This window comes from Corvus moneduloides, chromosome 1 (genome assembly GCF_009650955.1).
Source record: "Corvus moneduloides isolate bCorMon1 chromosome 1, bCorMon1.pri, whole genome shotgun sequence".
In the NCBI taxonomy this organism is placed as follows: Eukaryota; Metazoa; Chordata; class Aves; order Passeriformes; family Corvidae; genus Corvus; species Corvus moneduloides.
This window is the reverse complement of record NC_045476.1, coordinates 14187975-14207650: the sequence shown is the minus strand read 5'-3', so window position 1 is coordinate 14207650 and position 19676 is coordinate 14187975. Positions and strand designations below refer to the sequence as shown.

At 39.7% G+C, this 19676-nt stretch overlaps 2 protein-coding genes across 6 annotated transcripts in view; one reads left to right on the top strand and one right to left on the bottom strand.

Moving 5' to 3' along the window:
- Positions 1 to 11759, top strand: part of PITRM1 (pitrilysin metallopeptidase 1) — a 28185-nt gene extending 16426 nt beyond the window's left edge. For both annotated transcript variants that reach the window (XM_032099698.1, XM_032099707.1), the window contains 13 exons: positions 330 to 446; positions 1519 to 1651; positions 2358 to 2478; positions 3249 to 3325; positions 3636 to 3801; positions 3925 to 4025; positions 4985 to 5105; positions 5886 to 5957; positions 7027 to 7139; positions 7615 to 7740; positions 8971 to 9116; positions 10706 to 10808; positions 11280 to 11759. In XM_032099698.1, the coding sequence (XP_031955589.1) occupies positions 330 to 446; positions 1519 to 1651; positions 2358 to 2478; positions 3249 to 3325; positions 3636 to 3801; positions 3925 to 4025; positions 4985 to 5105; positions 5886 to 5957; positions 7027 to 7139; positions 7615 to 7740; positions 8971 to 9116; positions 10706 to 10808; positions 11280 to 11373 (1490 nt within the window). In that variant the 3' untranslated portion in view covers positions 11374 to 11759. The remainder of the gene's footprint in view (positions 1 to 329; positions 447 to 1518; positions 1652 to 2357; positions 2479 to 3248; positions 3326 to 3635; positions 3802 to 3924; positions 4026 to 4984; positions 5106 to 5885; positions 5958 to 7026; positions 7140 to 7614; positions 7741 to 8970; positions 9117 to 10705; positions 10809 to 11279) is intronic.
- A 588-nt stretch (positions 11760 to 12347) lies between these two features.
- The window catches only part of PFKP (phosphofructokinase, platelet), a 47348-nt gene continuing 40019 nt past the window's right edge, over positions 12348 to 19676 (bottom strand). For 2 of the 4 annotated variants that reach the window (XM_032099718.1, XM_032099724.1), the window contains exons 17-23: positions 16583 to 16747; positions 15525 to 15586; positions 14915 to 15026; positions 14064 to 14163; positions 13737 to 13742; positions 13326 to 13431; positions 12348 to 12883 (exon numbers count right to left, since the gene is read on the bottom strand). In XM_032099718.1, the coding sequence (XP_031955609.1) occupies positions 12733 to 12883; positions 13326 to 13431; positions 13737 to 13742; positions 14064 to 14163; positions 14915 to 15026; positions 15525 to 15586; positions 16583 to 16747 (702 nt within the window). In that variant the 3' untranslated portion in view covers positions 12348 to 12732. The remainder of the gene's footprint in view (positions 12884 to 13325; positions 13432 to 13736; positions 13743 to 14063; positions 14164 to 14914; positions 15027 to 15524; positions 15587 to 16582; positions 16748 to 19676) is intronic. The other 2 variants (XM_032099743.1, XM_032099733.1) reach the window with 1 other exon arrangement.

Below are 19676 nucleotides of genomic sequence, written 5' to 3'. Positions count from 1 at the left end.
GAAGCTTCTTATCTGCCAGGTCTGGGTCGATGGTTGCAGAACTGAGTGACAGGACAGATAGACAGGTGTCACTTCTTCAAAGATTAAATTACATGTTACTGTAAACAGGTTGTGAAGAGGGGATTGGAAAGAGAATCTAACAAGAGTGTTCTGTTTGCTGTTGTTACATGATAATCTGCAGAATTTGCTTTAGTAGAATATTTGCAAAATTGCAGGTAGAAACTTGACTCTTGAGTTTTTCTGGTCTGCATCATCTCAGTAGGTTTTAGGTTTTGACAGCACTTTCACTACAAGCTGAAAATGACAATTTGGTATTCTCTCCTTACTAGGTTTGGAATTAATTGCTCTTCAAAGCAAACCTCAGGATACCTCTTGTCTCCCAGCTTTAAAAGTGTCTGACATCGAGCCCAAAATCCCCTTCACTGTGCTGGAGACAGCGCTCACAGGTTTGTCTGTGTCCCAGAGAGCAGCACTATTGGGCTGTTCCCTGGCTGCTGGCCCAGCTGTGGCCCCTTGCCCAGTACATGGACTGGCTTTGTGGCCCATAGCTGCTCCTTTTCCTCCAGCCCAGCCCCTCTGGGCAGACACGGCTGTGGATCCGCAGGCCCATCGCTTCCGAGGGGCAGCATGGAGCAGCCTCCCGGCCTTCCCAGGGCTGGCAGGAGCTCCTGATGGCAGCTCCCTGCTGCAGGCACACTTCCACCTTGCCGTGCAGTCAGAGGAGTCTCTAGGAGGCTCTTGAGCAATCTCCCCACTTTCCAAAGGCTTACCCAGGTTGCAGAACTCCCGGCAGCTGGTGCAGCAAGCCTTCCTTACTGCAGTCCCTACCCATTTTTTGCAGAATATTATGTACAGGAGCCATGGGGGGGAAAAAAAAGTTACTGTCATTCCTCATAACTTCAGTGCAAGTTTTTCCCTGCTTTGCTAGGGTTTTCCCCATGGATTGGTAGGACATGGTAGATCTGAATTTCGTTACGGTTCTGTCAAAATTTTGTAGGTAAATACCATTCTTTAATATATTTCTAACAGACATTTTTCTTCAAAAATTACCAGCAAGTGTCAAGACTGTATAATTCTGATGCAAAAAATCACCTGGTTTTGTGAAAATTACAACATATATTCTAATGTCCTGGCTTAGGAAGAGTGTACAGTGCAAGAAGCTGCTCTCTTCAGCTTTTGAGGTGATGAAGGCAAAAACAAGAGGGAAAAACTTCTTGACTTGTTCAGAAGCAAATTACTACTTTTTTTATTTGAGTGTTACCTCTAAAATATGACCTCTGTTAGAAGAATTCTCTTTTCAAATTGTCCAGGTGTCCATTACCTTACCACGGACGGAAACAATAAAACCCCTTTGGTCCACTGTTCAGTATAATGTGCAAAATTTAAACAAGTACTGGCTCTGAAACACCAACAGAAAATTATTCTTAATGGGAAGTTCTCATAAGAAATCCTTTTGCTTTTGTGTTTTTGTACTAGGAAGCTGCTGGTTATTCTTTGCTTTTGTTTTTTTATCCCTAGCTGATGAAATTCCTGTCCAGTACTGTGCTCAGCCAACCAATGGGGTGGTTTATTTCCGAGCTGTTTCCAGCTTGAACACACTTCCTGAGGAGCTCAAACCATATGTGCCACTCTTCTGCAATGTCATTACCAAGTGAGAGATTTACTTTCTTACAAGCTGAAGCAACAGGCTGTAATACAGCTTGCCAAAATACTAATATTGCCTTTAATAATTCCAGCATCTGTTCGTAATATAAAAGGGAAATGATGATAAGTTGGTTTCCTGCAGAAAATTGTCTTCTTTATTCCCCAGAGTTGCCAAATTGTTTCCCTTTCTCATTCACTCTCTGCATTGCCTTTTTGCCCAGTGTCAACACAAGTGTTCCCTCAACAGATTGGAAAATTTCTATAAATGAAAAATAGCCTAGCAGAGATTAAAGTTTTCACTTGAAAAGACTTCTGGTCCAGTTTTGCCATGTGGGGACAGAAACAGTGACCCCATCACAGGGGAAAAGAGGAGCAAAGAGCAGAACAAGTGACCTGGGCTTGGAGGAATGTGTTGTTTTTATTGATGAGAACAGCTCATGAGATGTTGTTAATGTAGTTCATATGGATGTTGGTAGCAAGCCTGCATGTAAAGCATGCTTTTTAATACAGCATTTTAAATTAACAGGATGCCCTTATTGAAAAGCTTGGTGGAAAGCATTTATAAGGCATGAAGTATTATGTTTGCTTGATAATGGCCCAAATTGTTTAGTTGCTAAATTAGTATTGTCCTAAACAGACTACTTTACAAATGCTACATGGATTTTGGTTTTGGTATACACTGAAGAGGGAAACAAATCTCTTGTTTTTCTCAGGATGGGATGTGGAGCCCTTGATTACAGGGAACAAGCCCAGAAAATAGAACTAAAAACAGGTGGTATGTCTGTCAGCCCACATATCATTCCAGATGATTCACACCTGGATGTGTATGAACAGGTAAATTAATCGTAACCTTGCAGATGTTACATTTGCAGTAACAATTGTGTAGTTAAGGGTCAGTCCAGGCTTCCAAGGAGAGGGTCAAGCTAATGTGCATTGAAAAGTCTGTGTATGAAAGGACTCCTTCCTTTTTGGTAAGATATAAATTAGATAATTACAGTAACTTAGTACTTTGTGTTAAGGGGAGTGTTTGATGTGGGTGTTCTATCTAAGGCAGTGCTTCACTAGCATCTGTCACCGTATTTTTGAGTGCTCCAAAATATTTTGGAAGCAGAGGGCAGAATGGTGTAGTGTTGCACTCAGAGATTGCTGTTGATGTGTTACATCACTGTTTGCAGCATCATTAAATCTATGTGTTGGGCATAACAGTTCTGGCAATATTTCTTGGGATTTTCTCAGACTTGCTGGGGGTCTGCTCCCTATGGATCCTGAAGTTAAATTACGGGGATTCCCTGGAGAAAGGTGCACCGCAGAACAGAACTCGTACTTAATGGGAAAAAATGTGAAATTTTGTTTCTCAACTGCTGCTTTCTGTTGAGAAAAAGGAATTGAAGAGTAGCCAGGCTTGCTTTGCTAGAAGAGCAGTCACATCTAATGTCTGCTCTGATTTCAGTAGCACAGCCTGCATTAGAGTGATTTTGTGATGTGTAGCATTAGGTTGGCATCATTACATCACTTCCATGAAAAGTTCCTGCGCATTTCTTGGGCCAATGCTGTGGTTGTCTTGTGTGAAGTGTTTTTTGTGTTTTGTTTATTTTTTCCTTCAGGGTGTGCTCTTTTCATCTCTGTGCTTGGATAGAAATCTACCAGACATGATGCATTTATGGAGTGAAATATTTAACAAGTACAGTACATTGGGTTTTGTTTGTTTGTGGGTTTGCATGTGTTTTGGGGTTCTCTTTTTCACTCTTCCCCCAACTATTCTCCTCTTCTTAGATATCCTATTTTGGGATTTATTTTCATGATTCTATCTCTAATGTCTTTCTTTTCTGTCTTTTCTCTTACGTATTGCATCAAGAGCATGACTATATAGTGGATTAAATGGACAACCAAAAGTTTAAAAGCACTTTGTTGAACTCGGGATGATGAATGCTTCAGTATAATAAATTGCATTGGTGTCCTTTTGCATGAGACCTGCTTCTATTCTTTTTCAGCCCAAGATTTGATGAGGAAGAACATTTCAGAGTGCTGGTTAAGAAGACTGCCCAGGAGCTGTCAAATGGCATTCCAGATTGTGGGCATTTATATGCCTCTATTAGAGCCAGCAAAAACCTTACACCTTCTGGAGAGCTGCAGGAGATGTTCAGTGGAATGGATCAGGTGAGAAGTTAATAATGCCCTTCAGCAAGGTCCAAATCCTTGACTGTGGAGTTACAGGCTGGTTTTTGTTAATTCTTCCTGTTGCTTTAGTCTGTGGTCTTTCTGCCTTCCCTTTGTGCACAGGTGAAGTTGATGAAGAGAATAGCAGAAATGTCTGATATTAAACCAATACTACGTAAACTGCCACGCATTAAGAAGTATTTATTAAATAGTGACAACATCAGGTGAGTTCCAGCTAAAAAGAAAAGGGGCATTTTGGTTAAAGAGGGACCACGGCCTGTGAATGTGCTTTTCTCAGTGCATCTCATGGTGTACTGGGGTTTTGTGAAATGGGATGTCTGTGGAAAAACTACACAAATGTTAATTTAAATTCCCCTTGCTTACAGAGTGGTAGCTATGCTAGCTCATTTTGTTCAGTTTTTAAATGGTATGAGAGACTTAGAGCAAATTTCATAGGTGACTGTTGTACCCAAAGCTTGTAAGTGATCTGTGCAGTTTTACAAAAATAGTCAAAAATCTGCCTTTTTTTGCCCCTTCAAGGTGCTCATTAGACAAATACTGTTACATTGTGTTGTAACAGTTGAATATAGTTTGGTTTTGGTTTTTGTTTTGCTCCTAAAAGGAAAGCAGTGACATTCTGAAACCTGCTTGATGCATATATTGGAAAAAGTAGAGATCACATTAAGGTGTTTAATGTCAGATGCGTTAGTTCCATAAATGGGTCTGTTTGAAGTGACAGAAGTTGCAAAATTTTGTTTTTTGAAGTACGAAATGATAAATGAAATTATGTAAATGTGTGTACTGTTCAAAACTGTGGTAGGGCTGCCACTACAGAGAGGCTACAGAGGGCATTATTTTCCTTCAGAGACATTTTTATTTGCAAAACTGAGCTAGTCCTGTCTTGTGCACCAAAGTGGTTTGATGGCTACTGCTCAGCTTTGGTCTGAAAGTGTTCTAGGTCAAGCAAAAGAAAAGCAATTGAACTGTAATTTTTTTTCTTTTTCATATCAGATGCTAGATTGAGTATTTTGCTTTTCTCTCTGTTAATGATTGTCAGCAATCACTGACCTAACATTCTGATGATTTAATAGAAAATGTTTGGAAAGACAAAGTGGTACAAATTATAAAAGACTCTCTGAAAACACAAAACCATATTTAAAAACTTGATACATATTTTTGACAGATGTTCAGTGAATGCAGCACCTCAGCAGATACCAGAAGCATCCAAAGAAATAGAGAAATTTCTAAAGGGCATAGCTAAAAGTAAAAAAGAGCGAAAACCTGTTCGTCCCCATGTGATTGAGGTGAGAAATTGTCATTTGTGATTAGGGCATCAAATACAGTTGGCCTGATAGTGTCAGTACCATTGTGCCACCAAAAGTTTGACCTCAGATACTGTGTCCATACAAAGATGTCTGAAGAAATCTGGCAGTCATCTCTGTGCTCAGCTGCTCTGTGTTTTGCCATGGACTGTGTTCACTGCAGTGAGTGGACAACAGAAATGCCGTAGGTCAGCTGTTAAGCCTTACTCTGGGGTTACTGCTTTGGCGTGGGATGCGGAAAAAGATCTTCTTCCTTCCCCTGTTGCAAAAACTGTAACTTCTTTTTTAGCTGAGCTTTAGTTGAAATGTTGGCCAAAAGCAAATAGGGCATGATGTGCAGTTCCTCAGTTGCATAGGAATTTGGTTTGTTATCATGGTGTTCAGGACATTTGGCACAAAATATGCTTGGTTCAGTGGAGTTGACAAAGGACCTGCTCTGTCACTATGCAGATCTGTCTTAATTTCTGATGAGACTGGAATAAGGTCCCAGTTCCCCACCCATGAGTGAAATGATAGTTTGTAACTTTATGGGCCTCCTTTAATGTGGCTCTTGATGTCTTTCAGTGCCAGATTACTCTTGGGGGGAAGTTAATTTGGCAGTTGTGTCAGAAATATAAAGAAGTAATTTAATACCTTGTTTATGTTTGTGAAGGCGTGGTTTGATGATTGCCTTAAACAAGTTTGAGTGGAAGGGGTTGCATTTGTGGTAGTCTTGGTCTAAATTGTTAAATCATCTTTTAATATGAGGTCTCTCTCTCGTAGAAATCTTCAGAAGTGAAACCTGTGGGAAGTGAAATGGTTACTGGTTTGCAGATCACAAGGAAATTAGTTAATGTAAGTACATTATTGGTGGGGGATATCGGTATTTCTGGGCTGTTGCTGATGTAATGGTCCATCTTAAGCTGTTACAGAAGCACAGCACTGAAACATAATTCATGCCCTTCAGTTCCACAACTGACCATCAAACTTAATCAGTTCCAGTTAGTCTCTTCCTTTCCTTGGTCCCCTCTCTAAATGATTCTGAATGTGAATGACACCTGACAGAAGAGAATTAGTGAAAATGAGATCTGTATTTGGCTACAGGAAAGAAAAGTACACCATGAGCTCTCCTTTTAGAAGAGAGGAGCAGGGAGAGCTCAGCCCAGGTTTTGCCTGCTGACCAGTGCTGTAAATACACTGCTCTGCTTGGCCCAGCCAGCCAGAGTTGTGTGAGGGGCTGGGGATGGGGTTTCTGAATTTAAGAAAGGATGGGAAGCTCTGAAACGGCGCCACTGGAGGTGTGTATAAGGGTCTGCTTGTGCTTAAGTGAGCACACCAGCAGATGTATGTGTGGAAGAGGCAAAGGAATGAGCTCTGCAGAGGCCCAGAGACATGAAGAGGAGTGCAAGTTTGGAAGTGGGGTTGTAATGAAGAATTGAATCTATTGCAGGGGGTGTTTGAGCAGGAATTTATACTACAGCTGCTGTCATAGTCTACTTTTTTCTGACTCTGTTTTCAATGTCTAGAACTTAGTAGATGGATTGGGATACGATGTGGTGACCATGTTATGTGTGTGACACAAGTGGAGAGTTATGAACACGTATTTCAATCAAAGTAAATCCATGGCCAAATCCAGACTCCTTGGTAATGATTCAGAATACATAGCACTGAGAAGTGGGGCTGCAAGGATGGGTAGCTGATGTATAGTGTCCCTCTCCTGTAGTTTTCCAAGGCAGTTCTTTGTACTGAATTGCTGGTACAGGCACAAGCAAAATGCCACTGGTTGCAGGGTAGGATAAGTGGCAGCTTCAGCATTTGTGTGTCTGTATGTTTGGCAGAATTTCGTGGCTCTCAGAAAAGAGAGTTCTCAGATGGATAAATAGGCTCCTCTGCTAACTGTGGCAATAATGTGTTCTTCTCTTAGGATCCTACTTTCAAGCCATGCCAGATGAAGACCCATTTTGTGCTTCCCTTCCCAGTGAACTATATTGGGGAGTGCATTCGAACAGTTCCCTACACAGCTGCAGACTATGCCAGGTGGGAAGCGAAACATCAGGGAGCTTCTCTGTGCACTGCGCAGCACAAAACAAAATGGAAAGGGCTGGGCTGACTGAAGAAAATGGAGTGTTGGCAGAAAATGATTTGCAGTGCATTTGTCACAAAATCTTTATGAAGCAACTGTTGCATGGCTGGGCCCAGAGAAGCCCTGTAAAGGCTGAGATAAAGTAATGAGGGGCTGCTATCCCCTACCTTGGAATAAACAGCCCTGCCTACTTGGGTATGTCCTGAGTTGACAGTCCTACTGTATGTAACAAAGTTTAGTGCTGCTCTTACAGTGATGTGATGTTATTCAGCTATTACTAAATACTGAGTATTGCTGTCATTAGTGTTGTGGATTGTAAGAAGCAATGCATTGCAAATGGAGATCTGAGTGAGCTTTGGAGGTAGTTGAGACCATTACTGTTTTCCAGTTCACTTCACATCTTTGCTGCTTCTATTTCTTTCGTTCCAGCCTTCGAGTTCTTGCACGGTTGATGACAGCTAAGTTCCTACATACAGAAATCAGAGAGAAAGGAGGGGCCTATGGTGGAGGTGCTAAACTTAGTCACAGTGGCATATTCACATTCTACTCCTACAGGTAACAGTGGGTTTGTTCTCGATGGCTGAGGGGACCACTGACTGCATTTGGATGTGTCTTATTCTTGACTCGTTGTAGCAGTCTTTCAAGAAGTGAAATAAAAGGGATGAAATTAAATGATTCAGTGCTGATGAAGTTAGATTGCCTAATGAACCCACCCTTGCTTTCTCTTGTTTGTGTCCTTGGGAAAGCTTAATTTATCTCTGCTGGTAGCAACCACTGCTGCACCTCTGCACTTTGGTGTTTACTGTCTCAGTATCAGATTTATGTAAAACTGGCTTTCACTTGTTTATTTCTGGGTTAAGGAGGCCCTAAAAGAAGGAAATTCAAGACTACTCTAAATTTGAGACCATGAAGTAGAATAGTGATGTTCCCTAAGGTTCTGAGTTTGAAAGTGTGCAGCTTCCTTCAGCGACTGGCTGAAATCATCAGAGATTTCAGCAGAAAGCATTGCTGGTGATGAGCTAGAACTGCTTGATCCTTTTTTTCTATTCCTCTTCTTTGCCAGTCCAGAACAGTTACCTCATATTTGGCATACCAAGGCACTTACAGATGAAATTTGAACTGGTGGAGATATTGTAGTTGCAATTCTCACTAGAAGTGTTGTGTGGATGGAGTCCTGGCTTCAGTCGTTTTCCTAGCCCAAAGGTAGCCTGGCACAGTGCTTGGTCACGATTCCTAACTGAGGTTTGAGCAGCCTGGCCTTTCTGTGAAGCTTCAACATGGTAGGACTTGTCCTGGCAGTAGTCCTTAACTTGCCAGTAGTAGTTAACCTGTGGCACCTGTTTTACAGAGAGTAAAAACAGGTGTGGCAAGAAAAGCAACTGAGAGAAGATAGGGCATATCATAAATATTCCTGGGGTGGGCAGTAATGGCAGTGCTGCTTTCTGAGCCCACTGTGAGCAGTGCTGGCTTACCTGACCTGCTCCTTTTACACCACTTCTTTCTACACCGTCTTGGAACTACTTATAGGCAGCTGAACTTCTGCACCTGTGTATCTAAAATTCAAAATCTGCTTGGTTTGTAACGCTATTTTCTTCTGGAAAAGAAATACAAAACCAAACACCAAAACCTCTTTTTGTACAAAAAAGAAGTTTATAATTCGTTTTTTCCCATGTATTGTTTGTATGATGCATAGTAAATTATAAATGAAGTGAGAACAAAGGAATTTTAGTTTTTCATTTTGTAAGACTGAAGTAATTAATTTTTATGTTTTCTTTTTCTTCTAAGAGACCCAAATTCGTTAGCCACTTTGAAAACATTTGAAAAAGCAGTTGAATGGGCCAAATCTGGAGAATTCACACAGCAAGATATTGATGAAGCTAAACTAGCAGTGTTTGCTGCTGTGGATGCACCAATAGCTCCTTCAGATAAAGGTACCTTCTCATCATCCTCCCAGGGCTGTCAATGTTTATTTACTTTCTAGTTTACATTTAAAGGGAAGAAAATAGTTTGCTAAACCATGTCAGATGGTAAAATTTGTGTTTGGCAGATGAGGGATAATGGCAGTTTCAATGAATCAGTTGGTTCCTGTTGCTCCCTTTCAGAAACACCTCATGCACTCAGGCTCTGCTGAAGTTTCGTGTTCATACTGCTCTTCTGCATCAGATGGAGGTAGATTGAGGAAATTACTTTAGGTTTGGAAAGCATTAAATGCAGACAGATGAAAAGAAATACTGGTCTTCTGATTCAGAAAGAGCTGAGGGATTGTTTCCTGACTGAAGCAGGCATAATTGACTGTGAATGTCACTAGCCTTTTGTGCTTATGTTCTCTGAAGAAGTTAAAGCACAGAAGGCTGTCTGCTGGGATGGAGGGTGTTATCTTCTTTGCAGATCTGCACACTCATGATGCCTTGGTAGTATTTTCACATCTTTTCAGTTTACTGATACATAGCTTTGCTTTCCTCGCTTCCTTATCTCCCTCATTCTCAGCTGAATTTCAGTCCAAAACTTGCCCTGATAAATTTGTTTCCTTCCTATACACAAAGGAATTATAAGGTTAAGACCAGCATTATTTTAAAATGTGCTTGTAGTAACACTGACTTTTTAATCAAGAACACTTCAAATGAAGCTGACTTTTACCTGACAGAATCTGGTTTTGGTCTGGGTAGTTAAAAAGCAATCAGTGTGAGGTGCACATGAGTGCAGTGCCTGCCTGCTGGGTGTTGGTGTCAGTGAGGGATGACAAATACTCTTTGGCATTTGAACACAGATCTTAACAGAGCACTGAATAGGAGAGCTTTGTTCCAGAGGCCTGGGAACTGGTGCAAGGAACACCTTCATCCTTTTGAGTCACTGGGCCCTGCATATGGATATGAAAACCTTACCTGGCTGGGAAGTCAGCCCTGCCTTGGGCAGGAGGTTGGACTAGTTGACCCAAGTCCTCCCAGCCGCCTTTATTTCCCTGACAAGCAGCTTTTCTATTACTATTTTGGAGTTCTCTGGTTGTTCAACAAGCCATTATATTAATTTTAGTATTAAAATGCTGTAGGCAAGTATTTCAACAAAAGCATTAAAGCATTTGTGTGCAGATTTCTGTGTGTAGTACAAGAAGGTGATCAAACCTTCCCATTGCACATATATGATTGGAAATCAAAGTTCTAAAAATAGAAGGTTCATGAAATACAGTTTGTTTAAAAAGTTGTTAGAAAGAACCCCCACTCTTCAGAATGAATTACATCTAAATTTCCTGGACCACCATTATGTTCAGATTTTTGACAAACTAAATCATTTGCCAAAATAATTTGGTTTTTTCCTAAATAGGAAACTGTTACTACCTCACCCTGGTTTTAACTTAAAATGCTTGATTCAGTTGGATATTCTCTCAGAACAATGGTTTGATGGTAGTCTGTCTCTATTCCTTTCCAGCACATGTTCCTATTGTAGTTTGCTCTTACTCCTGCATGTCACTGGGACAGATTCCAGTGCACCAGTGCAGTGTGTGGTTTTGTCCTCTTTTTTGTAGGAATGGGTCATTTCTTATATGGGATTTCAGATGAAATGAAGCAGTTGCACAGAGAACAACTTTTTGCTGTCAACAGTGCTAACCTGGTTGATGTATCAAACAAGTAAGCCTGTGCTCAGTTGTCATATTTAAGTCACTGGATTTCTTCCCTTGGCCTTTCTTACTACTTTCAGCATTTTCTTCTGTAACCTAGAAAAGGATATGTTAATTATATCCTGCTTATTGCATGTTTAGCAGATGTAACTCCCTCCTACACTCTGAATTTGTGGGAGATTAGGTTTGATTTACTTCTGAAAGGTCCAGAAACTGTCTGGAGCATGAGTACACTCACTGTATGAGCTGGTTCTACTCCACTTGTAGCATTCTGAATTCCACTGTAAATATAAGAATTCCAGTATGGCCAAGTACAGGGTTAAGGAGAGACTGTTGTGATGACTGGGCAAAACACAAGCTGTATGTAGCAAAGGATGCTCTTCCTGAGATGGGAGTATTTTTAACCTGTATAGGAGAGCTATGGTTAACTGAATGTAGCAGCTTCTCACTTGTTCATGGATTTTCTTTTTTTTTCCCCAAGGTACCTTGCAGTTGGGAAGAGCACTCGTGGTCAAGCTGTACTTGGCCCAGAAAATGCAGATATCACCAAAGATCCCTCATGGGTCAAACGATGACTTTGCAGCTGAACATTCACAGAAAACAAGCCAATCTGTGTGACTACAGCATTAGGGGTTTTTTAGTAACTTTTAGCAGTGCTATGGTCCAGCTGCAGTACTCATTGCTGTTTTTTAACAGTGTTCACCAAACCAGTTAGAAGCTCCCCTTCTCAGATAACGATGTGAAACATTTTCTAACCATACAGTATTTGAGAGCAAGAATTACATGCTCTGCATGGCAAAGACAGACCTTAATCTTATACTGAAGCCTCATTCTTCCAATTGCACATGGATACTATATAAATGAAATATTTTTGTATATGGAAAAGTCTAGTTTTAAATGGTGTTTTGTTTGAAATCATGTCTGCAGTTGGATAAATAAAGAACTGTCTCTCATACTGACAGATGTCATTCTGTGGTGTGGTAATTCCAGCTGTCTTTGCATAAGCCTGAGCAGTCTGTGACAGTACATTCCACCAAGCTGAGAGTGCAGTGGGCGAATCCCTATTCTATATAAAGTTCAGTTCAGCTTGACAGTTGGGCAACATCCAGTCAGATTTCAGTATGTCATGACTTAGTATTTACCTACCTTGTTGTCGTGGTCCAGGTAACATAAACTGGCATGAGAAAACATTTTTGGCTGTTTGTCAGCCTCATTAACCTTTTTCATCAGTATGGGAGGGGGGTGTTAACAATCTTAAAAAGGAAAGATGAAGCAAGGGCCAGGTTACACCCTTCTGAATCTCAAGTTGTTAAAGTTACTCCTCCCCCTTCCCAAATCCAAGAACTGGTTTTATCATTCCTGTACAAGGAGAAAGGATTCCAACTCCTAGCCTAATCCTGAAGCAGCAATGAAAAACACTTGCCCTGGTGTGCCTACTTTCTGCAGGGTTAGGGAAGGAAAAGGAGTGTTTCTTTTTTCCTTCACTGGTTTGTACAGAGAATCCTGAAAGTGCTATTCCCCCAGTTGTTTAAAAGCAAATGAACACACGTGATGTTTGCAACAGTATTTTATTTCACTTCAGAAACATTAAGCACATCCTGTAACTCAACACAAAAACTAGCCATCTACACTTATTTTTGGGGTGTAAGTACTCTGAAACAAAGTGCAGTAGATGAGTAACTTACAGAGTGCATAGAACGGTGTTGCACTTGCTTGTTAAAGGGCAGTATCAGTAACTGGTGTTTTCCATTAGATGCAAGGGTTTGTTTCAAACATAACACACAAACAGGACAAAATCTGTGTGACAGCTGAACGTCTTGTTTCACGTAAAGTGCTGGAACAATAATTTAAATGTTACAAAACAAAGCTGTAACAATTCTAAAGCATTGTTACTCACAATGTGCATCTATGACAACAATCTAAATGTGGTGTGTTTAGATGGCTCCAGTCTCAGCCTCCTTTGGGAGCATGGCAACGTGTTCCAGCTGGCCTGAGTCTGACACATCGTAGCTGGTCTTGTACTTGGCCAGGATCTTCATCAGTGGTCGCAGCTTCAGCCACCACTGCTCCTTGGGAATCCTGTGTCTGTGGGGGAAAACAGGGAGGTGAGATACATGTGGGATCAGGCACTGCCTTCCTGGGACGATGTAAATGCTGACCCAAAATGAGGAGAATCAAGGACACAGTCCCAAAGGAATGAACAGATCTTACTGGAAGGTGTTAAACATAATACCTAATTTGGGATAAAAATGCTGCCCCACTGAACTGAAACAGAAGTAATTCTAGGCATCAGGGCAAAGGCAATCACATGAAAGTTACTTAACAGGACAGCAGAGTCCCAGACTTCACCAAGAGACTCTGAAGTGTAAGGAGGATGAAGCACAAAGGGAACACAGAGAAGTGAACAATCCAAGTGGAGCTGGGAGAATGCAGGCCCAAGGCAAAAGCAGTAAGGTGGGGGGAAGTGTTGGAAGTGGTGCAAGGCAAGCTGTGGTGAGGTGTTCACCACCAGGCAGTGCACACGTACATGAAGTCTGTTTCACTCTTAAGCTCAGCCACGGGTTGAAAAACGAGGTTGCGTCTCCGCATTCCCAGCAAACAGACTGAGTCATCGGTATTGGCAAATACTTTTCCTAAAAAGAATGAAGTAATTCAGCATCTTTCTTACATGTATAAGGGCAAATACAATTTTTCTGTAATTAAGCTGAATCAAAAACTTACAGTAGCTTAATTTCAGCTACTGATTATTTAACAGAATGATAAAACATCAAATTAGTGCTTTAATAGGGTTAGATCTTCACTTTTTAGCTTAACTTTGGTGATTAGCAATGAAATTGTAGTGCAATTAAGCAACAAAAGGATTGAATTTTAGCATCCAGTTTTAGCTTAGATTTTAGGAAACAGTGCTTTTCAGAAATTCCCAAAGAAGACATATTACCTTCTTCTGTCTCCCATGAAGGCAGCATGAAACAAAAAAGAACAGATGTAACTATACAAGCATCAATTCCTGCATGCATGAAAACCTGCAGTCACACTGGCTATTTTGTTTAAGAGGATGATAAAACAGCTATCTGAATTATTGACCTCACTCAGGTGGAAATGCTTATACAGCAGGAAGCACAGCAAGGCACTACTGAGTAATAAAACACCAAGAGGGGAAGAAGGTTGACTAACAAACATTCGTATGTTTGCAAAGTGGAGTAGTCTTATACACTGATAGACAATCAAAGACAGTAACGAGAGACTGCACCAAACATTTCTGCACCTTTCCGGTAGGTTTCTTTCAGTTTTTTGGAGATCCACTGCATAGCTTTTGCTGAAATTTTTGTCCCAAAATTTCTATCAAACGGTGAAGGTGCTCCACCCTGTGCAAAAATTGAATTTTGGGTTAGCTTATCAAACCAGGATTGGTGTCTTGTTTTATCAGTTATCTCTGCTAATGGCCTGTTCTACCTCTTATTTCCATTTCCCCCACTTAAAAAACAAACTAACCAAAAGCCCCGCCCCATAAATCAATCGAAGGTGTTTAAAATTTGTGTTCAACAGCTGTAGTATTCTCACAGAATCAATACTACTTCTCACTTAGAAGAATGGAGGGGACTGTACACTTCCCTCCACCTCAGCCTTGGTGATGAGTGTAGCCAAATCAGGAACTCCCTTTGTCCACTAACAAGCTGCTTAGTGAGATAAAAGAAATGCAGGTAACACACGCCAAAGGAGTAGCTGACTTCTGTCTCTTCCACAAAAACAGCCCTTTGCACAATTTTCTTACTGAAATCTCTGCTCTTCCAGGGTTCAAGAAGCAGATACATTATGGATGGGCAGGTCAGTGTATTATGAAGAAGGTATTACAATTAATTATAAGACAAAAAGTTCAATATTGATTTATTTAGAGAGGAGAGGATAAAAATGAAAATCATAAAGAATCTAATGCATTTTTTCCCTAGATTTTTCAAAAGGGTTTGCAATAAAATGCTAAAAAAACCTTTTGAGTTGCCTACAAACAAAAATACACACTTTTTTCCCTTGAGTCAGACTTGTTTGAAATACTTGAACAGTGTATGTACTTTGTGCATACAAAGTTAGTCTTGCCTGTAACTTTAGGGTTTTATTTACCTGCTGCATATGACCCAATACATTTTTTCGACAGTCAAACACTCCTTTTCCTTCTTCAGAATACAGCTGATAAATGAAATCAGTTGTGTAGTTCTCATTGCAGTTCTCATTTCTGTAACAATTAAGGCCAGATAGTTAGCAAATTTACTATAAAGCACTGGATCTCTTTACAGGTACTGAATGGTAAGTGTTTTCCCTTTTCTTGATAGCAGTAATCCTGGCTTGGACATTTTCATCTCATCACATACACTCACTTTCATGTAACAGGCTCATGATTTTTAGGATTCTTATAGCAAAGGTCATAGTGTATGTAATGCACTACCTTTAGTAAGAAAGAATCTAGAATAAAAGACAAACCCGATGAGAAAATAGACTGAAAATAGGGTAAAGTTTTAGAGCAAATATATTTACATAGAAGTAAGTTTTGGACTTGAACTTCCAGACAGGTCCCAGAATTGCCTTCTGGAGCAGCAGCTTTACTAAAAATCTCAAGTTAAAGGAATAATCAAGGAATATTGACTTGGAGTGTCATTCCAAGTGGCCAAGCAGCCTACCTGGCTGGGAATGCTCAGTATCACTGATGCCATCTATTACATCTACTTTTACCTACCTCAGCACTAGACCACGCTGGATACTGGTTTTCATTTTTTCAGTCAAGTGTTCCACATTAGCCTAGAAACAACAGAAGTATTTTTAAAGGGCCATGCAGAACTCTAAAACAACCTTAATGAGCCTTCATTTCTCGAGAACTTCTGTCAAATATTCCACAAAAAGCATTACATGCAAATTCAAATTATTGAGATTTTTGGAGATTCAGGATAGCATACTGTGCATGGCTGTTCATCTTGGGTTAAAACTAACACCTTTCTCCACATCAGAAGTAACGTATTTTTATTAACTCAAAGGTGGTTTTTATATGCTTTACTGCTACAGCATCAAGCTTGATGCACATAAAAATACAGAAATTACCACTGAAGTTCACAGCCTGCCCTTACTTCCAGTCCTGCCAACAGCTGAGTGGGGTAAGTTCTGATTCATTTCACATCTCTCTGCTTTTCAGGAAATAAATTTCTATCCTTTTAGCTTAGCATTTGTCCACGACTGCAGCTAGCACTAACCACCTCGGAAGTGTAAAATCCTCACAAGTAGAGAAGTTCCGTATCAGTGTATGTACTACACCACAATCCCTAATCCTTAAAGCCTGAGGGCTTTATTTTAGTAACACCTCCAGACATGTTCTGAATAGCTGTGGTAACAGAGTCAGTATTTAATAAACTTGACATTCTGGTCAGTTCCTGTCCTGAACAGCCTTCTAACACAATCCTCCCATCATGGAAAAATAGTCTTCTCTTGGTTTTGGCTTTATTTTAAAACTACCCAGGTCTGTTCATTGAATTTGAATTTCAACCTGAAGACTAAAAATGAAACAATTCATCTAGTAGTGCTTAATGGCCAATACAATTATTTTTGTCATTTTACTGAACTTGGGTGTCAACAATAACTCTGTCTACATTCCTTTATATAATGTTATGGCACAGGAACTGGCATGACAAATGCAGCTTTTAGGCCCAGTCTAAGCTGAGCCATCTGCTTCAAGTGAACACATTGTGATATACACATACAACAACTTTAGGATCTACTTAAAAATGAGCAAAAGGTGGTGAGTACCTGGAGCTCTCTGATATCAAACTGCTCTTCGAAGATGTAAGCAGCATCAGCTCCTGCTGCCAGGGCGCCCATGTTGGCCAGGTAGCCGCAGTAGCCGCCCATGGTCTCGATGATGAACACGCGGCGCTTGGTGCCACTGGCCGACTGCTTGATGCGGTCACACGTCTGCTCAGAGACACGAGAGCCTCAGTATGCACTAAAACCCCTGATTCTTTACATTTTTCTGTGTCATGCAACTTTGTGTCACTGACTGGTAACAAAAAAGATTAAAAATAAAGCATTTATAAAAAATGGATCTTTTAAGGAATTCCAAAATGGCATCATCCACATAACTATAATAATTACCAAATAAAGTGTTTCTTATAAATCATACACTGAACACCAGAGTAAAAATAAAGTGTTTATATCCTAGCAACTCTTAACATCTACTTGCTTCCTGCAAATACTGAAACAAGAATTCATTTTGGTTTGTAGTGGCATTAACCAGTTGTGTATCTGTGTTTTCTAACACAGATACAAATAGATATAATGAAGCTTTTTAATGAATTCTGGTATGAATAAACTTCTCTTCTTTAACTCAATTACTTAACCTTACTTCTTCTTAGCATTGTTATTAAAATTCACTACATTCCTATCTATACCAAATTTCTTAAGTCCTTAGCATGTATAGCCCAATTACTTTCTGGTAATGATTTCTACATAAATATAATTAGTTCTTTCAAGCACTACTGGTACATGTTTTGAAATGTTTTTGGTTTTTTATTAACAGGTACATACTTACTATAAGAAGACTGCAATCTTCACTTGCACCTTACTCTGACCAGCATAAGGAATGTTCTCTACAATGAGGTCTGTTGCTTACATGAAACCAGTTAACAGCAAAATTTATTAGAGCTGCCTAAGAGATGGGGGAAGTAACAAAGACAGAGGCAATCCCCAGTGTGGCAATACCCAGGAATTTTAGTACAGAAACTTAGGAACTAGGTTACTATCCACCTCTAGGTTTTAATAATACTCAAAAATCTATTTGATGAACTCACCTCCTGGAATGAATTTTTCTACCACTCAAAGTTATTTTAAAGTTGTTGATTAATGTATCTTCCTTTCAGAAAGCAAGTAAGAGAAATAGATCCTATCTTCTTGTCTTAGAAACAAATAAATAAATAGGATATACCACATTTTGTGACAGGAAGAATTTTGTGAAACTGATGTACTGTCCCAACTTTTAATTTAGTAAAAACGGAAATGAAAGTACCGGGAAAGCTTGTCATCTTGCAACCTGAATTATGGTAACTTTAAAAAATCCCCATGCCTTACTGATTTTCTGAATGAGTAACTGTAGGTGCTGTAATATTTGAGGTATTTCTGTTTCAGTTTTTTAAAACCAGAACCTTCATTCAGCTAACTGAAAATACTACTTCAGGCTGAAATTCAGACTGTGAGCAATATGGTCCTTAAAACCATACCTAACAGATCACAGAACAAATAATTAACTGATACATGAGAAAACTTAATATAAAAACTCCAGAACTTCTAACATAACACAGTTTAATGCATATAAAGACTAAGACCAGTGTATGCATGTATTTAGGTCAAGACAGAAAAAGATACAGGTAATTTAATGTATACATATTTTATGTATTTGCCTATATGCATATTATGTGCTTACACAGAGAAGTGCAGCATTCACATGAATTTATTCAGAATATGGATGTTCTGCTATCCTAAGCATAAAAGTCCATGTTGACTTTCATCACAGAAGTCCATGTTGACTTTCCATCAGTTTTTCAAAATGACACTTTTACATTTCTTGGATTTTACAGTGTCCCCGAGCACTTTACTTTCTCTTTCCAAACCTTGTTTCATTAAAATTTTTCCAGAATACTATAGCACTGAAAATATTTTAACTCATTTTTTAAAAAGCTGCCTGCAACTGGATAGGTACTATGTCTTGTCTTTAGACAATAAATAAATACACACATGCAGATTTCCACCATTTTCAGAGACTCAAAATATTTGTAAACCCCAAGATTTCTAAAAAGGTTTTCCATCTGCTAGTAGTAGAATGAAATTTTCTGCCTTTTGAGAACCTCCAAGTACTAAGCAAGGAGGTAGATCAGTCATTGTGTATGGGACTAATCACTTGAAATCTACTTAGAAGGGTTTCTATCCTTGACTGTACAAGAGATGGAGTAGAAACTTTCTACTATTCTTGCTTTCTCAGAATGACTGTGACAGAAATACCGAGATGTGAAATTGGCACAAATGGACTTTAACGAATCATTAATTCATACACTACCCTACAGGCTGGAAAAGCCGAACCTAAAACACCTGGTGCAGGTTTCAGACATCTTAAACAAGGCATGTGGAATCCTTCTGGAATTGCATTACTAGTTGAGCTTTCATATGAACTCATCCAGCTTAATGAAAAATCCTAATATTTAAAACTTCACCAAATCAAATGTTCTACTATTAGCATTAACTAAACATCCTAACGACAATAAAATTCAAAAGATACAACCATTTTCTTATTACTGAGAGCACTACTGAAATCTATACAAACTGTAATTAAATTAGTACCAAAAACTATTAAGTAAGAGGAAGCAACACTATATGTGATCATTTGTTGCCCCACTGTGTTTTCATTTATCACTTTTAAACGTGCATCAGCCAGAATTAGCAGATTTACCTACTTCTATAAATGTCAGACCAAGGGGGAAACAGCTAAAGGACTGGTAAAGTACCATGTCCTGCCTATGAACATGTGGCTACATGATGTGCTCACACAACACCTTAGGACATCTCACCCCAGGGATGCTGCACTGCAGCTCCCAAAGGCCAGTCCACCCTGTTTTCTGACACAGCTCTTCCAGTTATCTACTGGAGCTTTTTCACTCTCTGTGTAAATAACACTACCTAAAGCAGGAAAACAAACCTGCCTTTCCCAACCCCCTGGATCTGTAGGCTTGACTTTCTTGGCCAATTACTTCATAATTAGTTATATGGCTTGCTAATGATGGGTTTGATGAAAGAGCTGGTAAGATTTATTCATTTGTTTGCATTACATCTCAGCCCAGTTCCCTTTGCTGTATTG